We start from the raw sequence: 26,498 nt of genomic DNA, 5'->3' as shown, positions 1-26,498 counted from the left end.
GGTTGTTCTGTAAGTCTTTACATCAGGTGCTTGTGAAAGTCACTGTAAGAAACCCAGAATGTCTGCACTAAGTACATAAACATGGTAGAAAAGCGAGGAGAGAAAGGAAAACCAATGGGATACTAGAGACCTTAAGAAGTTATTTAACAATGTATTCAGAGAAGACAACCAATGTGAAAAATGTGCTGTTCACTTAACAGACTGCCTGCAGGACTGCATTTCACTGCAAAGGCCATCATGGATGATAGGAATACATCAGCTGCAGTGCAGGGTTACAGACTACCTACCCTACGTCTGGCAGTCCTGCAATACCATCCTACGTAGCACTACTGCACTTGTCCATGCTTTTGGTCATCTTAACCAGATCCCATATCTTCATTTGAATGTTAGCATCTTCACTGGCTGTTCTCTTACCACTTTAACTGTTATAGGGCACCCAAGCATGCTCCTTGTGTTGACAGTCAATAGTGAATTTGCATGTCCCAACATAAACCCCAAGATGTCAATATCCTTTTTAGATAAAGCTGCACACTGTTTTAAGGCCTAAATGGAGAAGAGTTGTCAAAACATTGATAAAAGGCATCATCAAGACAAATAGAGCTATGGGATCACTCCTGGAAGTCACCCCAGAGCTAAGCCATCCCAGAAATACCTAAGAACAAGAAGCCAGAAGAGAAGTTTTAGCAGTGCCTCCAAATGATGAAAATGCCATGACGGTTCTCCCTGCTGACAAGAATACTCACGTTTATGTCCCATGCCAAACTCACTACAAACCCACAGTGGTAGCTCTCTAGATCTGCAGCCTGTGCCAACAACTGTTTTGGTCATCTCTGTTCAGCATATAGCCAACATCTCAACCATAGCTCAGTTCAGCACTATTACCTGGCCTGTGAAGGTGCTCCTACTTGGTCTCAGAAGCAGTGCTTATCTAGGAAAACCTTAGTAACTAAAGAGTAACAGCTGAAATTCATCCTTCTGTACCTTCTCCATTAGTCATAGTACAGTCTTACTAATATTTATCTAAAGCTGCAATCAGATCATTTACCTGCATAATCTGGTTCATTTAAATAAACACAGTAACAGCAACTAGTAACAAAGTCCTACATAATGCCTGAAAGGAGTTTGGAAATATTAATGATGTAGTTGATGAACAAGAGGTGAACTTCAGAGAACTTCATTAATTTGAGTTTCAGTCTCAATATTCTTTTCATTCCTATGTAAGAAAGCAATACAGGAGAAAAAGGAAGAAAAAAAAGTAAAACCACAGTATGGAAGACAGTGCCAGACTGATTGAAAATGGAAGATATTCTCAAGATCATGTGTGTTTCTGGAGCTCCTACCATACATTTGTATTGCCACTTAATAAATACCAAATTTGATCCACAACGTACTTTATTTGGCCACAACTTACAACAATACCCACATAAAAAAGCCAGAATCTGGTCTCTTATGAAATTGCTATTTTAAGCCTACCCTGTCTCTTCCAAGAATAAGTTTTCCACTATTCCTTTTTGTTCTTTCACTCTCTCCCTCAGTTTAAGGCTGGATTCCTTTAGAAAAATGGTAAATCAGACAGACAAGCACCAAACACTGAACTGCAGCTAAGCTGGACACTATGCTGTCACACCCCTTCCAGAGTGACTGAATCCTGACCTTCACAATATTTCCAAAGTATTCTATACTTAAACACTTACTTGCTGAGGAAGCCCAAAAGGGTGTGGTGAGTATACAACATTTCTAAAGCACATATGTCACAGACTTACAGCATCTCCACAAGAACTGGAGGGCGATACAAGGATGATGTTCTATGAAGCACACAGACTAGCTGAAGGGAAGCAGGAAGAAAGGAAGGAAAAAAAGATTTTGAGGCAAGACTCCTTTCAATGCCAACTTCTATCCCCTCCAACAGACTCTATCAGCACTAAGGACTGCTGATATTTCAGCCACACCTAACAGACAAGTCTTGGTGCTGTTCTTTAAACATACATGAAAGCATTATCAAATCTTTAGAAGTAACAGAGAATACTGCCTGAACTGTAACAATTATAGCAACCTACAATAATTTTGTGTATAATTCTGCACTTTATAAACAAAACATACCATCAGCTCCATAAACTGTGTTTCCATATAAAAGAACATTTTTCTTAAGTGTACAAAAGTCAGCCTCCAATAACTGCATGTCACATGGAAATGGCAATTGCTTCCACAGAAGCTAAATCCTACAGATCCAAGTGGGACTTAGCCAAAATCTGAAATTCCAACACATATTTTTGGTTCATGTTCTAGATAACTGTGATCAGAGTTTTAAAGACAGGCCTCTTGTACATAATTGTCTAAAACGCCAAAGCACTTCTACAAATCTCCTTCTGCATGGCTTGCACCTGAGGAAATTGGAAGGTATAAAAACATTCAAAGGAATAAAACAAGCATGAAACATTTAGTGTTAACCATCCAAATTTCCATGGCAACCGCTGCAGTGAGCTCACCTTATTGGTACTATAGCAGCAGACCAATGGTCCAGTAAATGTAGAGGCAAATACTAAGATCTAATAAAAGTAAGATATTTGGTTACAGAGCTCTTTGAAATAAACATACAAACTCCCCAAAATGTTTGACTGAAAAAGGGGCTGTTTAGTTCAGCTCAGCTGTGCCATTTTCAGTAGCTGGGAGTGTGCCTGTGCAATTACATGCAAGTAGTCTCTTCTCCCCAAACCTGCAATTTCACAACATATCTACCTGAAAATCCTGTTTGGTTACTGCGTATCAAAGGTTCCCCTTGGAAAAAACATATGTTTTTGATTACAGTGATGATGCTGTAAAGGCACAAAGAGAAGCATCCACATCCAAAGCCAGCAACTTTTGAGCTGGGAAGAAGCTTCCAGATATTCAGCCAAGATGAAGTTTTGTTTCTTAAATGCAACCATCAACACATGCACTTCCAAGCACGCTGCCCTGAGAATGGAAAGCAGTACATGTTTTTACTCTCTTCACACTGGTTCAGTTAATGGCAGGCAGAATAGCTCACAGGAACTCTGGACAACCTCTTCAGGCCTGAAATCCTTGCAAAGCAGGAGCCAAAAGCAAAACAAAACCTCTCTGATGGTCCCCCATTCCTTGAATCAGGGCCATCTACTGGAAAGCTGTGTATATGCCGTTTGTCCAGGTTCTCTAACTGGATTCTCAAGTATTATATAGCTATGACTACACTATTTTAATTTGGACCAGGAATATGTTTGACAATGGAATCTCCCAATCTGCTTCTTGTGTGACAGCATTGTGGAGCTGTCACAAAGTGACTGAACAGCTCCACAATGTCCATTTAAACAGAACTAAGCCTTCACTTTGCGATCATTTCACTGCAAACAGGCGTCACAGCACTAAGTTAGGGCTAACTGAAAGTAAAACCAACTTCCTTAAATGAGGTACACTACCTATCCTCAGCACCAGCAGTTTCCCTTGAATAATCTGTTACTATATGCTACTTGCTAAAGTAGATGCAACCTACAGGTGACTTCATCTAGGTCACTGTGCAGCTTTCACACATCTGGCCAGCAAATATTGGCTTGGCCTTTTGGAAATCTGCAGGCACAAGAGAAAACAGGTAGCAGAAACCCAGTTGTTAACACTCTAGTCCACTTCAACAGGATAAAGGTGCCTGAACCTCCCCTCTTGTTCCTCAGGAGCCGTGTTTTCACGAAGATTTTACTTTAAATCTCTCCTATTAAAATTTCATATTTATGCATTAATTCATCCAGGATTTGTTACTGTAACTTGTTTAAAAATTAAGCATAACCAAAACCAATGCAGATACGATCCAGTACACAAATAACTCAGTGATAAAACCGATACACAGTGGTTAATGCAATTCCTTGCCTCAGCTTCTGCTCTCTCAGTTCCTGCTGCTTTTTCCAGCTCTGCTGCCTTACCTCCCCATATAAATTAGTAAACAAGCTCATATTTGGGCACATCTCTTGACATATTTTGTGTATCTTTACTGATATTCAAAATACTAACAAAACCAAGGCTAAGATTTTTTTTTTTTCCTCAATCACTGCCATCCATGAGAATTTCAGCTTGAACAGTTGAGCTGTAAAGGCTTCTAATAATAAAATAGAATCATAGAATAGTTAGGGTTGGAAAGGACCTTACGATCATCTAGTTCCAACCTCCCTGCCATGGGCAGGGACACCTCCCACTAAACCATCCTGCCCAAGGCTCTGTCCAACCTTGCCTTGAACACTGCCAGGGATGGAGCATTCACAACTTCTTTACATATATATATATATATATATATATATATATATATATATATATAGTTTTAATTTAATTAACAGTGTTTCTATTGAAGATTTACTTGTTAAGCCACTAGTCAACCTCCGCATACTATACACAACCCTAGCTCCTTCAACTTCAGTAAGTCTTTTAAACCATTTTATTTTAAAACCTTATTTGTTAGTTGGCACAGAAAAAAACATTCCAACATCCCTTAAAGCAGAGGTTTCTCACAAGTGCTGCAGCTTCTATGTTCAGGATGATGGGAAATTACAAACTGGAATTATCTTGAAGCTCTATGATCTGATCTGTGAAGAGGTGTTTTGCCTGACTTTCTACTTGTGGAACCAAGAGCAAAACTGCTGCTTTTGTGTTCTCAGAAACACCTCTAGTGCACATAAAAGACTGTTTCAATATAGCAGCATTCCAGAAAAGCAGGCTATGATGTGAAACAGTATTTTAGATCGTCAAATGTAAAGCAAACAAAGTTAAACAAACACTTAGTTGTACTGTCCATCTCTGATGGGACCTGGAGTTTTCCCTGGTCCTGCAAGATTTACTAACACTTTTGTTGCTGGTTTGGCCCAAACCATGTCAATCACATTAAGAGAGCTAATAGCACCGATTTCCAGAGAGCTCAGCAAAGGAAAGCAATCAGTCTTTGACTGGAACCTAAAAGATCTGTTTTGAATTGCAGGGGGCAGGACCTGTACAAAACAGCAAGCTCAGCTACCTTGTAGGCTTGGCTTGTTATTAAATCTGAAGGTCAACATGAACCCAAAAGTAGACACTCATAAGAAATTCATTCAGAAACGCATAAATGATTCAGTAGAAAAACCTTGGTAAGCTGCAATCTACATGGTCAGGAATTTCACAACGGAAGCCCCACTTCTTACTAAGCACCCATAATGTACTTTACAAATGCAGAGGACACTGCCCTACTCCATCTGCCCAGCCACGTAAAAGCCATGCGAGCCAGACTGTATTCTGTCTTTCTCCTATCGAACTGGGGATGTCTAAACAGAGTGGGTGCAATTCAGGCCTGGCATGCAAAAAAGGAAATAGAAGGATGAAGAATAAAAGCTAATAGCTCCAAAGGGAACATAACTGCTGAGTAACAGGGGTTTAACCAAAGGACTGAATTAATTTCAAATGCTGAGTGCATATTCCTCAGTCATCGCTCAGACCCCCACGGGGATGGTGGGGAGTGACTGGCATACAGAAAACAGCACATTACAACCTCTTGGCACTCAGTGACAATCTGCATTTGTCTGAAAACCTGTCAATTGGTAACAACATTTTTTCCCCAGCATAAACTGACTTGGGGAGCAGCAACGTAGTGTTCTCTGACGGGGGCATTGTGCGAACTCAGACACTAAAACCCAGCTCCGGCAGAAATCCGAACATTCTCTTTGCTGCATTGCTGGCATCTGGCCTGGGAGACAAGTGAGGGTCTGTCCTTCCAGCCTTACCCACAGTATCTATGGCTTCAAGGAGATTTTTCCACAAGTGAAACTGTGGCATTTGAGCCTTTCTTCCCCAGTGACTCCTAATTCTTCCCCAACACTAGCTCTCTATTAACTCTCTGATTCTTGATATAGTATCCAAGTAGACAAACTCCTTTACAAAAAGGGCTATCAGGGGTAAATGCACTAGCACAAACAAGGGTTGTACCCCATAGGATACCACCAACATTTATTCACCTCCCAAAATAATTTACCATCTTAGTAGTAAGGTGGGCTTAAAAAGTAAGGTGGGCTTAATATAACTCCTAAATTTATTTGGCTTCAGACAGTGTTAAAATGCCTGGTTATGTGGGCTCCTTAAGAGACCAAACCTCGATTTGTCTGGCTACAATGCAAGTCATTCACTGAGGGATTAAAGACACACAAAGGTGCTCAACTTTCTGGAAGCTGTGGTGAAAAAAGGCAAAGAGACATGTCGGCTGGAACAAAACATCCTCCTAAATGAGTGTGATATACCCTAAAACTGAACAGTAAAAATGCCAAGATCACCCTTTCAGAACACTTAAAAAGGAAAAAGAGGAGAGGGCAATTTCTTGGGCTTCCTGATTTCCAGTCTCTCATTCCTTCTCATTCTGCTCCAGAAGGCAAATCAATTTCATTTTTAGCTTCTGACCTAAACTAAGTAGGTTGCTACTCCCATGCATTCTTTCTCCCTCAGAGGCCTACTAGGCACTCTATTCTACTATTCTCACTTAGAGAATACTAGAAATAGTGGCAAAACACCAGCAAGATCAATTCTAACACAGCATATCAGGACTCTTAAGAAAAGTAAGTGGCATTTCCAATATTACTATAATTACTACTCCAGTAATGTTTCATGGCACAAGCTGAGAAACCAAGCCTTGCTCCACTGAATAGCATAGAAACTTTCTTTTTTGGTGGCTTGAGAGCTTCGTAATTGAAGCAGGCAATTTTGATCCAGCAGTTCTTAGAAAACAAACCCACAATACTTCTTGCTTTGCTATTGGGAATTTCAGAGCATCTACTGTGAATATACCCTAAAATCTATTTTTCAGAACAGAATAAACTCAAATAATCAGCTTCTCAGTCCATAGCCCAAGATAGCCAGGCCAGCTGAGGGGACAGCTATGTTGCAAACCTGCCCTTTTCTGCCAGTGCTGGTGGCCCATTCTCAAGAGTTTCCTCAGGCTGCAGCCAGAAACCTGATGGGATCTTCTGCTCAGGAGGGAACCAGGAGCATCCCTTTCCCACCTGCTGTCTTGCAGGTTGGAGGGAGCTGACCAGGGCTGATTGATCCACACCAGCAACATCATTATAGAGACACTTTGGTTTAAATAATGTGACCTTGCTTTGCATTTTCCCTTAGCTGTTTTCTTTATTCATTCCTTGTTGGTTTATAATCCTTTAGACAAAATAAGCTAAACTCAGCTTTTATATTATATATGGAACTAGAAAGACACACTATATATAAATTGCTTACCTAACTGAGAATCCGAGGACACATTTACTCAAATTCTCTTTATATACAATTTATTACAGAAACAGACATGAAATTTCTCTTAACAACTATCACTGTACTATTACCTCCTACTAATGAACTAATGCTGTGCAAATGCACCACAAATCAGTAAAAATCTTCATTTCTATGATTTTTTTATTTGCCGAGAGCTTTGATGTTTTTCAACTCCAAAATTATTTCCTTACTTTTAGTAACAGCTATTGCAGTGAACTAAACTGATTATAGATTAAAATATGTGTGTCTACAAAAGTGACTGTATTATCTACCTGCAACAATGCAAAGCTAGTTTACACTTTCAACAAACTGTCTTTTAAGGTGCTTAGTCAAAGGTTTCCCTGAAGTGAACTGTCTGACTTTGTATAAAACTGTGCAGGAAAAACAGGTATAACTGTTCTGTTTTATTTAAATAATTTTAGGAGACTAAAACAAGTCAGTACTTAAGAATTCATTATCTACCGAGTCATCATGTAAGTGGTTCAGCCAGCATCCACATGGCCAATGTGGGCAACATCAACCCACATAAGACTCGAGCAGGGCTTTATCCTCCAGCCCAAAATGGGCCCTACGTCTTGTCCTGGCAGTACCTCAGAACTCATCCCCAAGGAGCCTGCAAGTAGGTAGAAGACAAGCTGGGTAAAACAGAACGTAAAAACCTGTAATGAAGACATATTAAAAGGTAATGTTTATACAAACACTAGGGACCAATTTTATAGTATATGGGAGTAAATTACTTCACTTGTAAGTATCTGCAGGCCTGAGGTGACACTAAGCACTCATATTACTGGATGTAGGGATTACTCATTTTTAAGTAATAGATGCTGGGGGTCGGTGTTGCTTTGAGGAGGGCAGTTTCCCCCGCCCATGTCATGCAGTCGCTCCCTGTTTTGGAACAGGTTACCCTCTTATAAAAACTGGAAAAGCTTGCATTTGTGTTGAAAGCCTACAGCAGTAGTTCCTACATTTTTACGGATCAGATTTTGGTAGGGAGGAAAGCTTTCTTCACTAATAAGTCTCATTTTATATTTCTAAATAGACTGCTTTGCTTTCCCTCCCAAATTATCGCTGATGATTAACGGACATTAAAAGAAAAAAACTAAACACTTGCAAGGAACCAACGCTGCAATAATTAGTTTTGAAAGCCCAGAAAGCATTCCTTAAAGCAGTTAGAAGTGTGTTTCTGCAAGAGCTTCTGTTCCTCTCTCTAAAACACAGCCAATTCTGTGAGCTACATGTTCTGCCATGTACTTCTTCCAAGACTAACTCCTCTGACTAGCTGCTTTGTTCAGGTGACAGGTGAACACCAAGAAGGGGAAACAGCCCGCCGTTTGGTGGCATCCCCGCAGTACTTACTCAACAGTATCACTCATTTTTTGTCAGCAGCCACTGTCATGTTTGTAAGAGTTGGCATGGAAATCAGCCAGGATCATTCCCATGGATAACATGGCAAATCAGGCCTCTCACATCACCCAGGAGACAGAGCCACAGCGATGACAGGAAAGGGAACTACTTTAACAAGCACCCCACCAGGCAGCTCTTTTAAGCAGATGAAAAAATGCCAAGTGGAAAGAGGAAATGATATGTTTCTATCTCTCAGGGCATGGCTAATGTAGATTTTTGTTAAGACAGAACAAATCCTTCTATCTCAGAATCTGAACAAAGGCAACACAGTCACACATGAAACACCTCCCTCTTACTGTCTTCCCGGGTAGGCATTTCACCTGTTACATTCAGGGAGAAGGATGTATAACAGTAATTAAGCAACAGACCATTTACACCTGGCATAACAGAAGGGAGAACCAGGTTTTATGTGGTCTGCCTGCTAGGCTAGGCTGCCTGTTAAATTTCAAGATAAAGTCTTATTCCACCCCCCCACCCCAGGTAATTCCTCCAAAGAACCCCCAGTTCTTGGCTGTCATACAGCTGTTTCTCCTGCTTGTCTGTTTCTACATGTTATACTGTGCCTCACAACAGAGTATCATATACAGCTCATTTTATATTCAGAATGACTGTTTCTTTGAAGAAAAAATTGAAAATAGCTCAAAATTATATTCTAGATTTCTTTAACCATCTGTATTGCTTTGCATCTGCATGTTTCACAGTTACAGTGGAAAATCCTACTGAAGCCCCAGGCACACAGATGTAAAAAGCCAGCATGACACATGCATGATCAAACTTAACACAAGTACGTCTTCCATTAAAAGCTAACTTATTGCTCTTCATAAATTCAGAGTATGACAGAACCCCGGAAAAAAAAAGGTCAAAACAAACAGTAGGAGTGCTGTTACACATTCTCCAGAGCACTAAGAAGCCTTAAGACTTCAGCAGGCAGCGAGACCCCACTTTCTGTGCCGTTTTAATTACAGTTTTCCTCTTCTACAGACCAGCAGCAAGGTAAGCATAGCCCGCCAGGACTGCAGCTGGGGTGTTAATCTCTCGGCCCAAGCCACGAGTGTTATCAGTTTGCTTCTACTGCTCAGTTTAAGCGCTTCTCCTGTTCCCTGGCTGAACAATACAGCAGAGCTCTGCTCCCTTCCCAGCGACCGTTGACTTGCCTTGAAATTAAGCGCGAACATCTGCAAACTCAGGCTGGACTTTATTTCTCGAGAGCGGAGTACGGCGAGCGCGGTGCCGCCTACCTTAGACACCCAGCTGAACAATGGTGACATCCTACGAGCTCCGGCTCGGCGGCCGGCCGCGATCCCCGCCTCTGGCGGCTCCCCTCTGCTTCTCCCCGTTGCCTCCCGGCTGCCGCCTCACTCGCTGGGACAGGAGCCAGCCCGAAACTTTCTCTGCTGCCGCCGACTCCGGGGGCCGGGCTCCAGCCGGCAGGGCCGTGAGCTGGCGGGGCCGGGAGAGTCCCCGCGGCGGAGCCGACTGCTGCTGCGGGGCAGGAAGGGAAGCGAAGGGAAAGGAAAGGAAGGGAAGGGCCAGGCGGGGGGCCGGGACCGCGTCCCGCCTCCGCCGCGCTCCGCCTCCGCCGCGGCGCCCCGGGCTGCGGCCGCCGGTCCCCGGGAAGGAGGGGAGGGAGCGGGCTCCCCCCCGCAAAACCCCCGAGAGCGCAAGCAAGCGCCTGCTACCTCATCGCGATGTCTTTCTATGAAATTCGGCGCGAACGACAGCATTCGCGACTGTTAGAAACAAAAATCTCACGTGGTTCACATAACTTTCTGGGAATACGCTGGCAGTGAAGTCTGATTTAACACCAACATCAAAGCTCATCTGTTGGAAATCACTGCAAAACGTTACGCTTCCAGTCAGGGTCGCCGATCATGTTAGCTAGCGGCATCTGACATCACGCACTAGCAGCTCTGCTTCCAGAAATAAGCGGCCGAAGAAGAGAGCTATAAAACCAGCACAGCAGAAGTCAATAGTACATACATTCCTCGCAGGTCAAGGGAAGCTACCTGCCACCCAGACAGGAAAGGTGCTCAGCCCTGTTGTTGCTCTGGCTGGACTGCCTGTGAACACACCCCCTGCTTATTAGTGTAGGGCTGCCTGAAAACAACTCATTTTCCTCCGTTTGGAGGAAGGGCATAGAAATACGAAAAAAAAAAAAAAAAGACCTGGATTTCACAGGAAATAATCCACTGGGCTCCGCGTAACAAAAAGCCCTTTATTTTCCATCACCTCACAGAAACAAAATGCAGAACTAGATTTGCAAAATCGTAACAGGAAAGCACAGTGGTCTGTTCTGCGCTTGTGTCCAATAAAATTCAACTGCTCAAAATTAGACGTTGAAGTGCCAAATTCATCTCTTTGCTTTGCCCAAAGAGCAAAGGACAGTCACCTGGTGGAAGTATCCTGCATGTCCTTTGCTTAGGGCAAATGGAATAACCTCCGGGTTTAGAGCTGACACTGTTCCACTTAAATCTAAGATATTAGAGGACCACAGAAGCAAGAGTGACACAAATGCACAGGGGCTGGGGAGCAGCAGAGCCAACCTCACAGCTCAGTGAGACATAAAAGGAGCAGTTTCAGCCCCTGCCCCAGACTGCATAATCCTGCAACTGAGAGGTGTAACACCTACTCATGCTGCACTAGTGAGTGCTGTAGCGCTAACTGTGTCTAATGAGCCACAGGTGGGCTGAGAGGGCAGCACAAAAACAGTTCCCAGGTCATTCCTGCAGCAAACAGTCCTAAGCATGACAATTCCATCCACTTCCTCTGAAGGAATAGAGAATCACAAAAGAACAAACCAGAATGCTGATGCAGAACAGTAACACCTACCCAGAAAAGGTGCCACAAAACAAAGGACTGCATCTGTGAAGAGTGGTATCTCCATCATGGCAAATAAAGTGGTGATAGGCTGAGAATGGAGGTATCCAGCTGCAGTGGATGCACGAGCCAGTGCATGGCAGTGCATTCCCAGCCATGCCCTGGCTCTGCAGCCCAGCTGAGCTGATGCTGATAGGACTGGGGAAATCTGTTGCCACTGGATATTAGCACTCTCTAGAGAAACAGGTTTTAATCTGTATTTGTATATGTACAGTTTTTAATCTAGAGAAACAATTTTAATCTGTAAAATTAAGTCTTGACCAGTTTCATTGGCTTGCTCAAAGACACACAGTTAATCAGGAGAAGAAATCTGATGCAGGAATTTGAAATCCTCTTCCTGAGCTACATTTGCCAAGGAGCCACAAAATACTAACCAATATGAGCTAATAAATCAGCATGCAAGTTACTCACAGTGACCTTCTCATAGTTGGAGAGCCCAAAGGTCCTGCCTAGACCTATTTTTAATCAACTGACAATCTACGCTATAGTTTCTTGAACTAAAACCATAACAAATACATTTGACATTTTCATAAAGGAGAATAGAGTTCCATTTTCTAACACTTCTACAGGTTAAAGTAGAGGTGATTCACAAGCCAACAGCTCATTCTGTGAGTACAATAATGGCCATGGGCAGTTTGATTGCACAGATATTCTTAGCCATAAGCCCAATTAATGACTAAATATGATCAACACTTATTCTGATGGCGGTCTCTAAAGGTTTCTTAGCATGACAGAAGGAGAAATTTTGACTGCTGCTATTGTTCATGATATATAGAGCACACACATGAATAAGTGACATCTGTTCTCAGGGCTTTAAGTGAGATACCTTCCAAGAACACTAGAAGTATTACCATCTGAAGTACAGAACTGGGTCTGCTTTTATGTCATAGAGCAACTGAGAGCAGGAGCAAGGCAGAATGTTCCTCATTATGTGCTGCTTACAGCTGTACAGTATATTCACCATTTGGTGGTAGAATTAGAGTTGCATTTCTCTGAGTATGAACAATATTATTTCTAAATAATTATTTCTTCCCCTTTGAGGAGATCTTGCCTGCTTGGGAGTTTTTCCAGCTCCCCCTTCCTGACTGGCACCCTTCCACAGTTTTAAACTAACAGTACACACATCTTCTCTGAGTCCACATTAAACTCTGATGTTAGTCAGAAGATCTGGCTTCTCATCCTGGCTGCAACTGGCTCCAAGAGTGTCAGAGTGACCCCAATCACCTCATACTACTTAGTTTCTATTGTGTGCAATTGTTATTATAGTGTTGTTTGTGTGATTTTAAATGCACTCTGAAACCTACATGCTTCTATAAAACTAGGAGGAAGAGTGTTGTTGTGGTGAAAACAATGAATTAGGAGATAGAGTAACAGTGAATGTATTCCAGTTTCTGCTAACATGATTTTCAGGCATGCTACATCACTGCTCTCTCTGCTTTAGTTTATCTGTTAAATGAGATGATATCTGCCAACCTTGAAGGCAGAAGGAGTGGGCACATTTGGCATTAGGAAATAGCTAGCACCTAGGCTTAAATGTTCAGACATAAAAACTTCTGGTAATACATGAAATTCTTCAGTGTAAATGAAGAGGTCACTCACTTTCCAAAAAGATAGATTTAGTAATGCAGTAGGAACAATAAGTGCATTCATTTTTCAGGATGTTCAACTTTCTAAAAACAGAACCTCTTTATTTCTCTATTTTAAGTTTGGCTTGTGCAAATAACTGTCTCTCCAAAAATACTATATATCCATTTTAGGTAAATGGAAAAATTCAGGGCCAGGGAATAACATGTGTATTTCATAAACAGTAAGTAGCACTTGACACCACCTTATCTAAATGTATGATCTTTTAAATAACAAAACAAAATCCTCATTCCTATGAACTGTTCCATGTTATCATGGAAAATATTATCAGGATATTTGTGGCTGTTTTAAAATAGTAGCAATTAAAATACCTCAATGCCACAAACTAGTTACATTGTCAGAAAGATGATCTTTCAGTTTTACAGATATCCTTCAGAAATTTACACATATACAACTACCCCCATTATTTCTTCTCCAAGAAAACTCTCTCCATTAAAAGAAACTGGAGATAAGAGATGTGAGATATGAGGAAATATTAACAAGAAAGGAGGCTGAAGTCAGCCTTTCAACACAAGAGTATTTTCTGACTCATTCTCTGATTTCAGCTTTCTTTAGATTTAATGGCTGTTAATATTTTTTAGTCTTCACAGTATGTCACCACTGAACAATGTCTCACAAGAAGTTGCATTAAGAGCATAGCCACCTGAGAACTGGCCTCTCCTGTTGATTTTCTGTTAACTTTGGTGGTGGTTTTACAGCACACCCCATTCCCTTTTGAAGCTTTTTTCCTTTGAATTGTACTTAATTATGTTTTGGCAGCTATTCTTTTCATTAATTATCCCCTATGCCCACATTCACTGACCCAAGTTTCATTTATCTCTTTTGTTTCTCTTAACACAAAAAGGCCTTTGTAAATTCAGCTGAAAAAATGCAGTAAAAGAATATGCCTGCCAGTAATTACCAGTATCCATTACCTGGTCTTTGTTTAAAACACCCACAATTTTTATCCTTTATTACTTAGTTGTCACCATTAATTAGGATTTCCTCGAGTTTCGTCTCATCCCTTACCATTTCAAGTAGTAGGCTAGATGGTTTCTATTTTATAGAACCATATTTTACAGAGGAAAAGACAGAAAGAAAGAAACTACTGTGAGAGTACTGTTTGTCATGTGAATTTCAAATGTAATCAGGTTTGGTTCTCAGATACAGCTGTATTAAAAGATACCAAAACAAAGGTGTCTATTTAAGGAAATCTCGGGCTTTTATATGACGCAAGATGCAACAAATTACTCATCTGGATCCACTGAACAAAAAGAATAATGAATCCTCTTTGATTTCATCCTATCCAAAGGCTCAATCAAACCTGACCAGCTAGCTTCTGAAAAGATACTGTGGTGAAGAAGAGTGAGTTTTGATACATCTTTTTTGCCAAATTATAAGCAACTTCCTTTTTTCTCAATACAAAATTAAATAAAAGATTAATCACAAAACCAAACTACCTTACCAAACAAGATCTGCATCAGCTCCCTGATGAGAGAGAACAGCAAGACTTGACAGCTAATTACTGCTTAGTAGTGGCTGTGCCCTTAACACAAAGTGCATAGGTGCCCACCACCCTGGACTGCGCATCTACACTAAGATGAAATACAACTCTCACCAGAGAAAATGGGATTACTTTCTTGGTGGTTTCCAGATGCTCAGTGGAAACAGAAATGGCAATGTTTTGGGTAACCTTTGTACTGTTAGTGAGTTAAGAGTGCAGACTGAAGTTTTGGCTATCTGCTAACCAGTAGCAAATACGAAAAACCCTAGACACTGGGCCAGTGCCCAGAGATAACATGCTCCCCATGTGGCAGACAGAAGAGAACAATTCCTCACCAGAGCGGTGGGCACCGACTCAGCAGTGGCATCCTTTCTGCCCTCTCCTGTAGGTTTTAGCTTATATATGACTGTCTTCCAGCCACAAAATCTGTAACTGCTCAAATGCTTTAATTCGAGTGACAATAGCATTTCCTGCTCATGAATGAATAGTAGCATTGGTGATGAGTTATGTGTCTTCTTCCCTACCAGCAGTACCCATCTTCTCTCCAGCAGAGTGTCAGAACATGAGTGTTACAATGTGCTGAGGCTCATTTGGGATCCTTCGTCTCAGCAAGAAGACTGAGGGAAGAAGGGATCTGTGAAGGGAAAGGTGATCCTACAACACGTAGGAGAGAAGCACAAAAGGCCAACAACCATGTTGCTCAGCAGACAGTGAAGTCCTCCTTCACTGTTCGCAAGTGCCCATTCACAAACATTAAGGTCAACTAATTCAAAATGCTCATCTGGTCTGAAATAATCCTACCGCTTCAAACATTTCCAGAAACACTGATGAGTAAACTTTGGATTGGCAAGCTTTATGCTGGATTGAGTATTTTCTGTCCTCCCACACACAGCCAAAAAAAAACCCACAAAAACCAAAATAAAAATCTAAAGCTGTCAGGAACTTTGCCATGGTTTCTGACTAATTCTGCTTAAGCATAATTGTGTATCTGCCTTTGACCAAGATCAAATGTGCACTGCTGAATAATTCGATTGTGATCAACTTATCAGATCCCTGTAAATGGGTGAAAAAAACCCACAGCCTGAATCTGCAGATAAGTCCAGGAGACTTGTAAAGAGATCGATTAGATGTGAATAGTTGTATGCAAAAAAACCCACAAGGACGGTGTGGCAAATGAGCTATGGAGAAAACTCACCGCACAGTGGGAAACTGCCACGCAGAGACATCAGGAGTTCCACACATTTATAGTGTTGCAATGGGGGGGAGGGGGTTTGGGCAGCTGTGAAACTGGACCAGGAAGAGTAGAACACAGGCAAACTGGAAAACTAATCTGCAGGAGCAGATTAGAGAGCTCAGATCAAATGGGGATGTTCCCAGTGTTTAGTGACAAAGGTACAAGTTGAATCCTTGAGATCATCAACTAGGTATTGACTGTGGTTGAAATAGTTGGAAACCTCACATTTTTCTCAAGCTGAAGTCTCCAGGCTGCTGAGATGGCTCTAGGAGAAAGAGCATCAGCCGTCACAGAGATGAGACACACCTGCACACTCACCCTGACACAACCATAAAATACTAATGATGTAGGAGTGCTCACTTTACAAATCCCTCTGACAATAAGGCATGAAGGATGTGAGAATTAAATTGAAATTAATGTCCCCTGGCACTAGATATATGTCCATGGAAGGACTTCCCACCCTTTTCCTCCAGCTTCCTGTGGATTCTTTGTGGCAAGCACTGAATGATACCAGGAGAAAGGAAAAAGAAACCACGAACCTCTCAAAGTTTAAGAAGTATTTTGTAAAATGCAATTAACTAAAGGTTATAATTAAAGATCTTGAAACGTGTATGGTTAACCCAGGTTACCCAGATGGGAAGACAGACACTTCATTTGAAAATACATCCCATTTCCTTTGTGGAGAAGGACTCTCACAACTCAAAAAAAGTTAAACATTAAGCACTTCTACTTACCATAATGGCTAAGTTATATAGCAAAAAAGGTCTAGAAAGTGCTCAGGAAGACAAGACTATGACCAAAACATGACAACTCTCACTTTACTGGTTAAAAACATAATTATAAAATTTACCAGTTCCCCAGGTGCTATGGGAGAGAGACATTCTATGAATGCCTATTTCCATTACATAGGACTTCATGTTAGTGAAGATGTCCATATTCACTTTATCCTACTAGAACACTCTAGTAATGAATAATATAAATCATGCAATTTTGTGTGCACAACTTTACAGTTGTAGCTTAGCTCTTGGTTCACATAACTAACTATAAAATACCCCCACCTAAGCATATTATTTTGTGTAATTCAGTTGCAACAGCAGGAGACTAGGAAACTAGAGTTCTACAGTATTGAGAGCCATGAAAACTAACCAGTCTTCTCAATTCTCCACAATTTATTTAGTAACTTGATAAATCTACTTGTAACAGTATTGATTTCTCATAACTGAATTCAACCACAATCCCCATAGACAGTACACAGATTCTGCTGGACCTTTTGTAGTACAGGATACTCTAAAGAAACATCCATTTCAGTACACTGAAAAAAACAGTTAGTATAAAACTTTGTTAAACTATTCCACGTCCAACCCATAATATTCTTGGGTTTGATGGAAAGAGCTTAATAATAAAAATATCAGTTCAGGTTTATCTCTCAGCATGCACAGGGTCCATAACTTACCTACAGTCAATGAAGCATTATTGCAATTCACATATGATGAGCACCTGGGTGTAAAAGCCATTCATTTGAGAAGGATCCGATCCTGCCCTCACTAAAATCACACACCAAGTTGCTACTACATCCTTATGCAGCCTAAGCACAGGTAACAAAAAGAGGAAACAAATACCAGATGGTCCTTTTCTTTTCCAGAATCAAGCTGAAGAAATTTCAATTTCTGTAACATTGCTTTCATATCACAAGCCACACTGCTCTAGTGCTCTTGGACAAAACCCCAGTGGGAGAACTGCAGCAGCCTGCTGAGCCCTACAGCAGCTCCTCACAGCTGATCAACAAGTGCCCTCAACAACTCACCCAGCCCTTGCTCCACACCGTTTCCCATCACCATTTGGTTACAAGCTTCACCACAGTCCTTCCCTAGATATTTCCTGTGTAATATGGAATTGAGAATACCACTGGAACCCACTAAAATAATAGTATAGTAATTTGTATGGTGCATAAAAATCTACCTTTTTATTGAATTATCTGTGATTTTTATTTCACCGTGTTGTGCTGTAGATTATATTCTGTCCCAGCTGTCTTGAAAGTGGAAAGTTTTATCAGCAATGTTCCCTTGCACATGCTTTTAACTTACTGTTTCTTATCTCTCCCCTTCCTACTTTCCTCTCAAGGCTTATTAACCCATCTAGTGTTCCTTTGGCAATGATGTGGATTCTTGTGCTCTTGTGATTGATTTTATATATTTTCGTCTAAGTCACACTATCTTTCAGTTACAGCAAAAGCCACAAAATGGCAATAAACCATCTTTAAAACACGAGATTCAAGTACTGTCTCTTATTGATCTGGAAAAAACACCTTCCCCACCATTCAGTTAGGTTTTCTATTCAGAAATTTGCAGCTCCTGGTTTCATTACAATGTTCCACGTTCAGTTATTGTAAGCCAACACTGTTTTAACTCCTAAAAACATGCTGGAAAACACTTGTGAAATACAAGATACAATACAGAGACTTTCAAAATACAGTAACAGGACTTGTCCTTATGGCTTTTTTGTGGTTTTGATAAAGCTGCATCACTTCAAAGGTCTCAGAACGTATTACTGTAAGACATCACTGCACATTCTGGCCACATGTGCTGACTGTGCTTCCACTCCCCTGCCAGAACAATGGAAGCCTCCATATGCTGAGTCAGCTATCCCACAACCACGGATCCTGGATCCACGCAGACTGAAAGCATTCCCTCACTACATGGGTTTTTAACCATGTTTTATCACTGAGAATGTCAGACAGCTATGTCATCTCATGTAAGACTCCTGGAGTAGGTGAAATTTAGGAAATGTGTACATATTTTCAGGAATAAAGCCCTTTCCTCCTTCCTCGGTATTCCCAGTATCAATAGGGAATTCTAGCATTCCAGAAGAAACCTGCACACAGCTGGAAGGATGGTCTGGACAGCAGAGCTCTTCACTGAAGCAGTAAGTTCAGATATCTCTGCAACTTGTGAGTCTGAGGTCACATATTTGAATGTGTTCACAGGCACAAAGACCCAAATGAATAAGTGAACCTCAGAAGTTAGCTGAGCAGGGTCTTTTACGCCGTGACGTAAGAAATTCCAGGTCTCCTGTTGATTTCAATCATAATTTAGGAGTGGCATGTAGGCCAGCTTTAATTTGTTTTCCCAGTTGTTTCTAAGATGCAAATAGATCCATAATGTCATCCTCATGCACATGTTTTTATTTCACTCACAACCCAGCTGGGACTGAGCTCCAGTTAAGACTAAGGCCTGCAAGTCTAATTCACCTGATGTCTCAAGCTGGCATCAGGGCTTCCAGAACAGACTGACATGCCTGTGCATATGTGTGTGTGCAAAAGTCAGGTCACTGAGGGTTATCCAGGCAAGGAAAATTTGTCACATACACAGTTTTTATATGGCTTGTTGGAAGTGCACAGTCTCAACTTGTGTGAAAGGATTTATTCCAGGACCTTGACGGTTTGAATTAACAAGAAATGTATCTATATCTCAGAAACCTATGTTTTGTTTGTTTGAGGTTCCTGGGAATTTTTCTGACTTTTCCAGTCTGTGCTTGCTTAAGGACATTCTATTAAAACACAAAAACTGAAATAAGAAGGGGCAAGGAAAAGGAAGGAAAAAAGAATTAATTTTAAAGAAACACTTGAAGCATGCCTTCTGCAGTTCACAACTGGCCTGCAGAATGCCCATTGAAAACCTCCTCCCAGTAGAAAGAAAGCCTGAACATGAGCAATGCACGCACTCTGAGGTTTATTGTTCCCTGGATGGATCTAGTTCATTAAGGAGTTAACAACATACATCTAAAGAATATTCTGAAGTTTCTAGAAGGTCAGCTTTGGTCCTTATCCAGCTACAAGCACATTATATCAAAGTCAGAACATGACTGAGAGCTGATGTTTTCACATCTATCAGATATTCTGCTGAGGGCAACTGAGACATCCCAGAACATTAGCTGATGCCAAATACTAACCCCAGTTCAGCATGTGTCTTGTTTTGTGAATTTCATACCTAAGAATAAACTCCAGGAATACCAATATTTCAGTTCTAGAGACAGCATCTTTAGTTACTGTTGGTTCTTGTACTAGCTTGTGCCATAGTAAAATATCATACTTTTACAGGCATTTAGTACCCAAACAAAACAAACCCAACAATAAACCCCCCAAAAACAAACAAACAAACAAACAAACCACACCAAAACCACAAGGAGAACCCAAAGAATTTAATAAGGACAATATTTTTGGGGAGAAAAAAACTCCAAAACAAACAAACACAACCCCCCAAAAAAAAAAACAAAAACACACAAACCACACCAAACCAAACAAAAACAAAACCAAAAAAAAAAAAAACAAACAAACCTGACTTAAAATGGGAATGACAGTACTGAAATTCTTATCTAAAGCCCACCAGGGTCTTTTAATTGATTTCAACCAGTCTTAGATTAAGCCTTCAGCATCTCTAAGATAAGGTGAGGAAGTCTGCTGCTGGAAGCAACAGGGGGAGAGGTGAAAACTGCTACAGCCATCGGAGCAGCTTACATTTGCTCTGGACAGCCACTAAGTGGCACTTAAACACCTCATCTTAAACCACGGTGAATCTGCAAACCTGTGTGGAGGGAGCGGAGGGAAGGGAGGGGGTGAGCGTAAAAAGGAGTTATGCGCTCTGGAGACTAATTCCTTTTAAGAACAATGAAGTTCACTTCCTGCAATTAGAGAAACTTTCAAAGAGCCTGACTATGTATGAAAATGCTGTACAATGCTTTGCGGGAGCAGAGCTCCGCAGAAGCAGCTGCTTTGCCTCCTAAGTCCCACTCCTGCTTTGGGAATCCAAGTGCCTCGTTCCAGCAGATCATTAGCTTCTGTTGTGCCATTTGAAATATGCACTTAAACCATGAAAATGAAAGTGTCTCATCGCCACTGGACTGCAGGTGAAGCTAAGGCAGCCTAGTATCTGCTAGCAATGTCTCTGAATTCAGTTTCAATTAGAGATCTCTGCAGGGACCAAATGCTATTTGTACCTGCAGATGCACATCAGGGGTTTGAGTAGTCATCAGAGAATAAAAAGTGATGGAGTTTTGCTCTTCCTAAGACATCAGTACATTATTGCTTCCTAGACATATGTTATACTTTCATTTGTTTTTTTAATCAAAGAAAGAAACCTAATTTTCCTAATAGTGGTGTTAATCATCCTCAATATGTTAATGCATTATAGTTATCATTTTTCTTTTTATCAGGTTTTAAAAATCCTTTTGCTTCATTAAAAATCTTTTTAAATAATTACAGAAATTGGAAACCATTTTTTCTTATATGAAGTTCATTGGAAACTGTCACTGGAAAAAAACTTAAGATAAACCCAAGAAGAATAATATATTAGGTATTTTAGGTGCTAGGCAGGCAAGTATCTACAAGCATGTTCATTGTCATTATTGGAAGTATTTCTGTTGTCTTCAATCAAACTAGTCTGAACTTAAAAGTGCATACAGGTTTTCAGCATCAAAGACTCAGAAGTAAGACATGAACAATTCGCTTTTTAGACTCTCAAAAAAAAAAAAATATTGCAGTTTCAGTTAGCCATGGTTTTAGATGTAAAATACATCACCAGGTTTTAGTTGCAAGCTGGTGTTCACCTTTGTCCTGAATGTGGCCTCCATAAATCTCAAATTAAGAGTTATGAATTTTATCTTTTGTTCTCTCTTCCTGTGAAAGTTCTTTACATTATTATTTAGAAGCACAGCATACCAGCAACAAAACAACTCAACAAGCCACAGTGGATCATGGTTACTAAGAATGCAATTTTTAAGCACATTCTGCACGTGTGAAACTAGCTTTGTGGGGTTCTTTTAAAGGCTGAAACGAGAAGCTTGCAAATGCAAAGCATTTAATCACTCATGTAGAAGGATCAAATTTAACCCAATGCAAGAGGAATCACTGGCAGCGAAGCTGTTTTTATGACCAGCAATAGATCTCAATTACTGTCACTCTGGGAAAAGTGGGGGGAGGGTGGGAAATAAGAAAGTCCACATCAACCAGCAGTTTCATACAAAGGACAAACCAAGTATAAACCAGCATTATCCACTCAATCCTTGTATCGGATCCTTGATTATCAACCTTTAGGGCAGACACACATATCCATTTAAGCCTGTATTTGTCCAGTCACACAAATCATTCTTTAGGCAAATATTTCCCACAGTCCTTACCATCACTTGATGTCCACAGAGAGGGTAAAAAACCCCAGAAATATATAACAACAGTGCCTGCACTGGGCAAGGGAAAGCACTGGTTTTACAACAGTGATTTGTTACTGTTAATTCACTTTGACATATAACAGGATGGGAGATTGTGCGGCTAAAGTAAATAAGCAGTTATATATGCCTCCTCTGCTTTGGTTTTCTGCTCCACTACAGCCAGAGAACCCACATCTGATGACCTTGAGGGCACAGATAAATATCAGCCCAATGTAGGCAAAACTCTAAATAAAAAGCCAATTGTATGGAAAAATAATGAGCTATTTCAGGAAGGTGATTACTCAGTATCATAATTTATGAATTGATATCTTCATATTTCAATGTGGACGGCTTGAATTTGACAAATTAGGGCCATTTTAGAATCTGGAAAAAAAAAAAATACAACTGCCTGAATATGAACGTTTAAATAGATCCAAGTGAGCTAAAGACCAAGCTTTTCAGAGAAACTTGTGAAGCAGGGAAAATAGGAAGGTTTTGGTTTTACTAGTCTTCAGGAAAATCAGTGATGTAGGACCCAGTCCTATAATCTGATTCATGCCAGAACCACTCCTGAGTCTGTCTGGAGAGATTGTACTAACATACATGACAGATATAACCTTTGTTTATTCATATATTTGACAAAAGCTATCTTCCCACATGTCTAAAAACAGATTGTACACACTCTGAATGCTCTCTTTCATGAGCTAAATTACACTGTCCTCAATATGTTATTGTACTGTGTGCCATGAAAACTAACACTGTATTAAGTAAGACTGATATTTTATTAAAACTGTTCTTTTTCAAAGCAGTTCCACTCCCTCCTCTCCCCTCCTCCCCAGAAAAATGTGCTTTCTGGCTTTAAATTGCATACAAATATCATTGTGCCATGTACCCACAAAATTAATTTAAAAACATCATAAGCGTGCATACATTATATTCCTTAAAATCATTAATCAAAATAAAAACCATCTACTAAATCAAGATTAGGCTGACTTGCGCTTGGAAGTCAATAACGCAGCATTCTTTCAAACCCCTAGTCTTAATTTAATTTCAGCAAACCACAGCAGTGGGTAACTGCTGGAAATACACTGGAGTTCCTTTATCATTAATTACTGCTCTTTGTAGTATCATAAATTCAGCTTAATATCCAGTGTTACTATAGATCAAACAGTACTTTTTATACTCTTCATTATGTATATGCAACCTGGGTTTCTAGACTCATTTTCTTTCTCACTCAGAACTTTCTCACAGGTGCAACTCCCACTTTCTTTTTTACTTGCCCAGAAATTTCTGTGGCTGTGAGTCGGCTTGAAGATGCAGGTCTGACTAGGCTTAGGCTCCAAGGTGGTGAGGAGACCCATTCACTTACTTTGTGTGTATTGCATTTGACACCTTTGCAGAAGGCAGACTTTACTGCACTACAGTAAGGTGAGCTGAATAACTTTGCTGTAACCTATTTTGTTATTGTTACCACTTGTGAAGAGAAGGAATTTAATATGTTTAGTGCTGGGGTAATGTGTTGATAGACATAGCCTCTCATCTCAAGACCAACAGTGTACTTTGAGAACTGTGTGGACTGAAAGAATACCCAAATTTTCACATCAGTTTTCCACAGTAAGTTATCTTCAAGCTTTTCAATCAAATTGGAAGACTACAGCATCACCAAACTCTTGCAAAGTTTAGGAAGATGGTCACAATATTTTGGAATATTTAAATTGCTCTGAACTGCCCCATTGAGTGATACCACAGTGCAACATGAAACTAGAGGAAAAGCTGCACTCAGACTGGGTGAAGAAGATGTTAAGAGTGAGCTTCTCTTTGGAGATATGCAAGGAAGCTCTTCGCTATGTGAAGAGGAAGTTTCGGAAGGAAACTGACTTTGGAGAATGCTTTAATATTATGGCTCCAATTGCCTGTACTGGACTTCATAGGCTGTAACTATCAGACCTTGTCAGACAAAAGGAATGGTTACCAGTCAGGTCAGAAGCTTGGTCACAAATCCGCTACTGAGATTTTTGCCTCAGTTCCACTGTTTTGTATATCTGGTACAATCCCTAACAGAAAAAGTAAAGGAACAATAAATAATCTTGGTGTGAACTCTGGCTCTAAAATGAAGTGCCCATGGCAGCATAAGTAACACATAGATACTTTCACTATTATTTAAGTTGAAAAATTCGCTAACAGTGTCATCTGATACAGAATCTTATACTAATCAGTCATTCTGTAGCAGAAATTTCTGCATGATTTAGAAAATGGAAGAAATCACAAGAAAATATAATTTCATGTTGCTGCCACTGTAAGAATGGGAATAGGCATCTCCTTACAAACCATTAATTTCATCTTCCTTGGTAAGACTTTATCTCTAAGTCAGGAAACAGCATTGGTATTGCACAAATGACTTCCTCCGTGTAGCAATCATAGATGAGGTTGAGGGAAATCACACACTATTTCTTGTAAAATAAGGGTGAAACAGGAGCACTTAGCTGAGCCAGGGTGGCACAAAGTCACTCTACGGTCTGACAAGAGCCCCATAAAGGCTTGGGACAATGCTGCTAGGGACAGGTTCATTGTCCACTAAAGCACCCTGAAAGAAGAGTTCACATACATGAATCCTTTGAATAGATCCCAGGATAGAGCTGGTCTAGTCACAGTTATGCTCTAGGCTCAGGAGAAGTATAAATCCTGATTAATTGTGAGAGTGTCCAAAGCACAGCTGGCTGTTCGAATTACATAGGACATGCTATTAAGACTTACACAGCTAAACTTTGACCTACTTTATATACCAGGCTATGTATGTGCACAATTGTGTATTTGGTGTTTCATTTTTTCTGCTAATTTTTTTTTTCTTCTGTTTTTTATTGTTTGGGTTTTGTTTCTTTTTTTTTTTTTTTTTTTTTTTTGGTGGGTGAGTGGGGTGCGGTGTTTTCTTGTTTTTTTTTAACATTAATTTCTGCAGTTAGCATTTGGGAGACAGGCGAGACTGCAGTATTAGCAGTTTGCATTTATGTAGATTTCATCAGAAAAAAACAAAGGTGAATACAAACAGGAGGCAGAAACCAGCCAAATTAAGCTCTCAGCTGCACTGAAATAAGTCCAGTTTCCTCATTTTGTTTCAGCATTTTATGCTTTTTTGCAAAAGAACAGACAGTTTTAATCTTCTTAGACTCATCAAGCAGTAAAATACAGTAGGAAAAGATTACCTCTATCTTTAAAATTATCTTTAATTGCCTGAATTCTTTTCTGAAAGGGAAATGGTACTATTAAAAATGAGATACTTAGTGAGGCCACATCTTAGAGCCTAATGTAAAAACAAGTTGTGTAACAATCCTCAGTCATGAAGCTAAGCCTCACAACAACTGCTCTGGAGTTCACTGGGCCCTGCCATTCCTTTTATAGATAAATAATGTGAAGTTCACTCACATCAGTTCTGTGCAGCTCACAGGGAGCTACGTGTTGATTATCTGAAACCAGCTTCTCCAGCACATAATCAGATCACAACATGTAATAAGAAGTACTGCATTCCAGGTAATACAGCATGATCTACTTAAGTGTGTAAGTCCCTCACAAAAGTAGGTGAAGGTTGTTTAAAAAACATAGTAACTGTTAAAGCAATTAGACCCAGAAAATGAAGACCTCTAACAAAAGGTGAGATTACTGTTGTAATCAAACAGCTCAACAGCAGGGTATTAATGCTTCAGCCCCACCCTCAGGCAGAAATTACTCAGTCATCAAAACTTCCACAAAATGAGGGTGAAGGGATAAAACACTCCACTATCTGTAACTTACTGAAGTTATGCATAGAGAAGGAAGGAAAGCTCCATATCCCATATCCAACAGATCTGCTTAGAAAGGTAACTTTAACCCATAAAAGCTCTCCCTATGCAGTGTAAAACCATCCTTCTAGTACTAAGTGGAGTGGAATGATCTCTATATCCACGTGCTTGTTTTCAAGTAATGTGCAAAGGAGCAGTCTGACAGGAAACTTCTTACATCCTCTCCTATTTACTGCTGCACCAGCAGGGAAAGTGAGCCGTACACTGACATGATGATCCAATGGAAATAATTATACAAGATCCTACAGAATGAAGACAAAGACCACAGTGGTGCTCTGCCTTTTCTTTCATTTCTGAGGAGGAATAGAACAAAGAATTTCTTACAAAGAATCCTGACATTATTTAGTGTTAATTACCTGTCTACTGATTTCTTTTCTAAAGTGAACATACTGGTAATGGAGCAACAATGAACCTAACAGTCCGCAGTCCTGTATTCATATCTAGAAAAAACATTACATGTTCCCACACCCTATCATTTTTTAGCTAAATATTACCCAGGAAAAGAAATCATTTCCCGTTAACAAAATGCTTTCATATTAAACAGCAAGCTAAC

General features: G+C 40.3%; 2 protein-coding genes across 9 annotated transcripts in view; both read right to left on the bottom strand.

Moving 5' to 3' along the window:
- Nucleotides 1–26,498, bottom strand: part of CUNH4orf19 (chromosome unknown C4orf19 homolog) — a 266,923-nt gene that overhangs the window by 100,228 nt on the left and 140,197 nt on the right. The window lies entirely within an intron of this gene.
- Nucleotides 1–26,498, bottom strand: part of TBC1D1 (TBC1 domain family member 1) — a 92,395-nt gene that overhangs the window by 62,677 nt on the left and 3,220 nt on the right. Inside the window, exon 1 of one of the 8 annotated variants that reach the window (XM_061470827.1) lies at nucleotides 9,915–10,062. The exons of the other annotated variants lie outside the window; for them this stretch is intronic. Coding sequence (XP_061326811.1) covers nucleotides 9,915–9,944 — 30 coding nt within the window. The 5' untranslated portion in view covers nucleotides 9,945–10,062. Of the gene's footprint in view, nucleotides 1–9,914; nucleotides 10,063–26,498 lie in introns of those variants that run through there. 8 annotated transcript variants of the gene reach the window in all.

Source organism: Pezoporus flaviventris, unplaced genomic scaffold (genome assembly GCF_033815535.1).
Source record: "Pezoporus flaviventris isolate CSIRO_AGI_PZ_B2104156 unplaced genomic scaffold, CSIRO_AGI_Pfla_v1 ptg000002l, whole genome shotgun sequence".
Lineage (NCBI taxonomy): Eukaryota > Metazoa > Chordata > Aves > Psittaciformes > Psittacidae > Pezoporus > Pezoporus flaviventris.
This window is presented reverse-complemented; position numbering and strand designations above follow the sequence as displayed.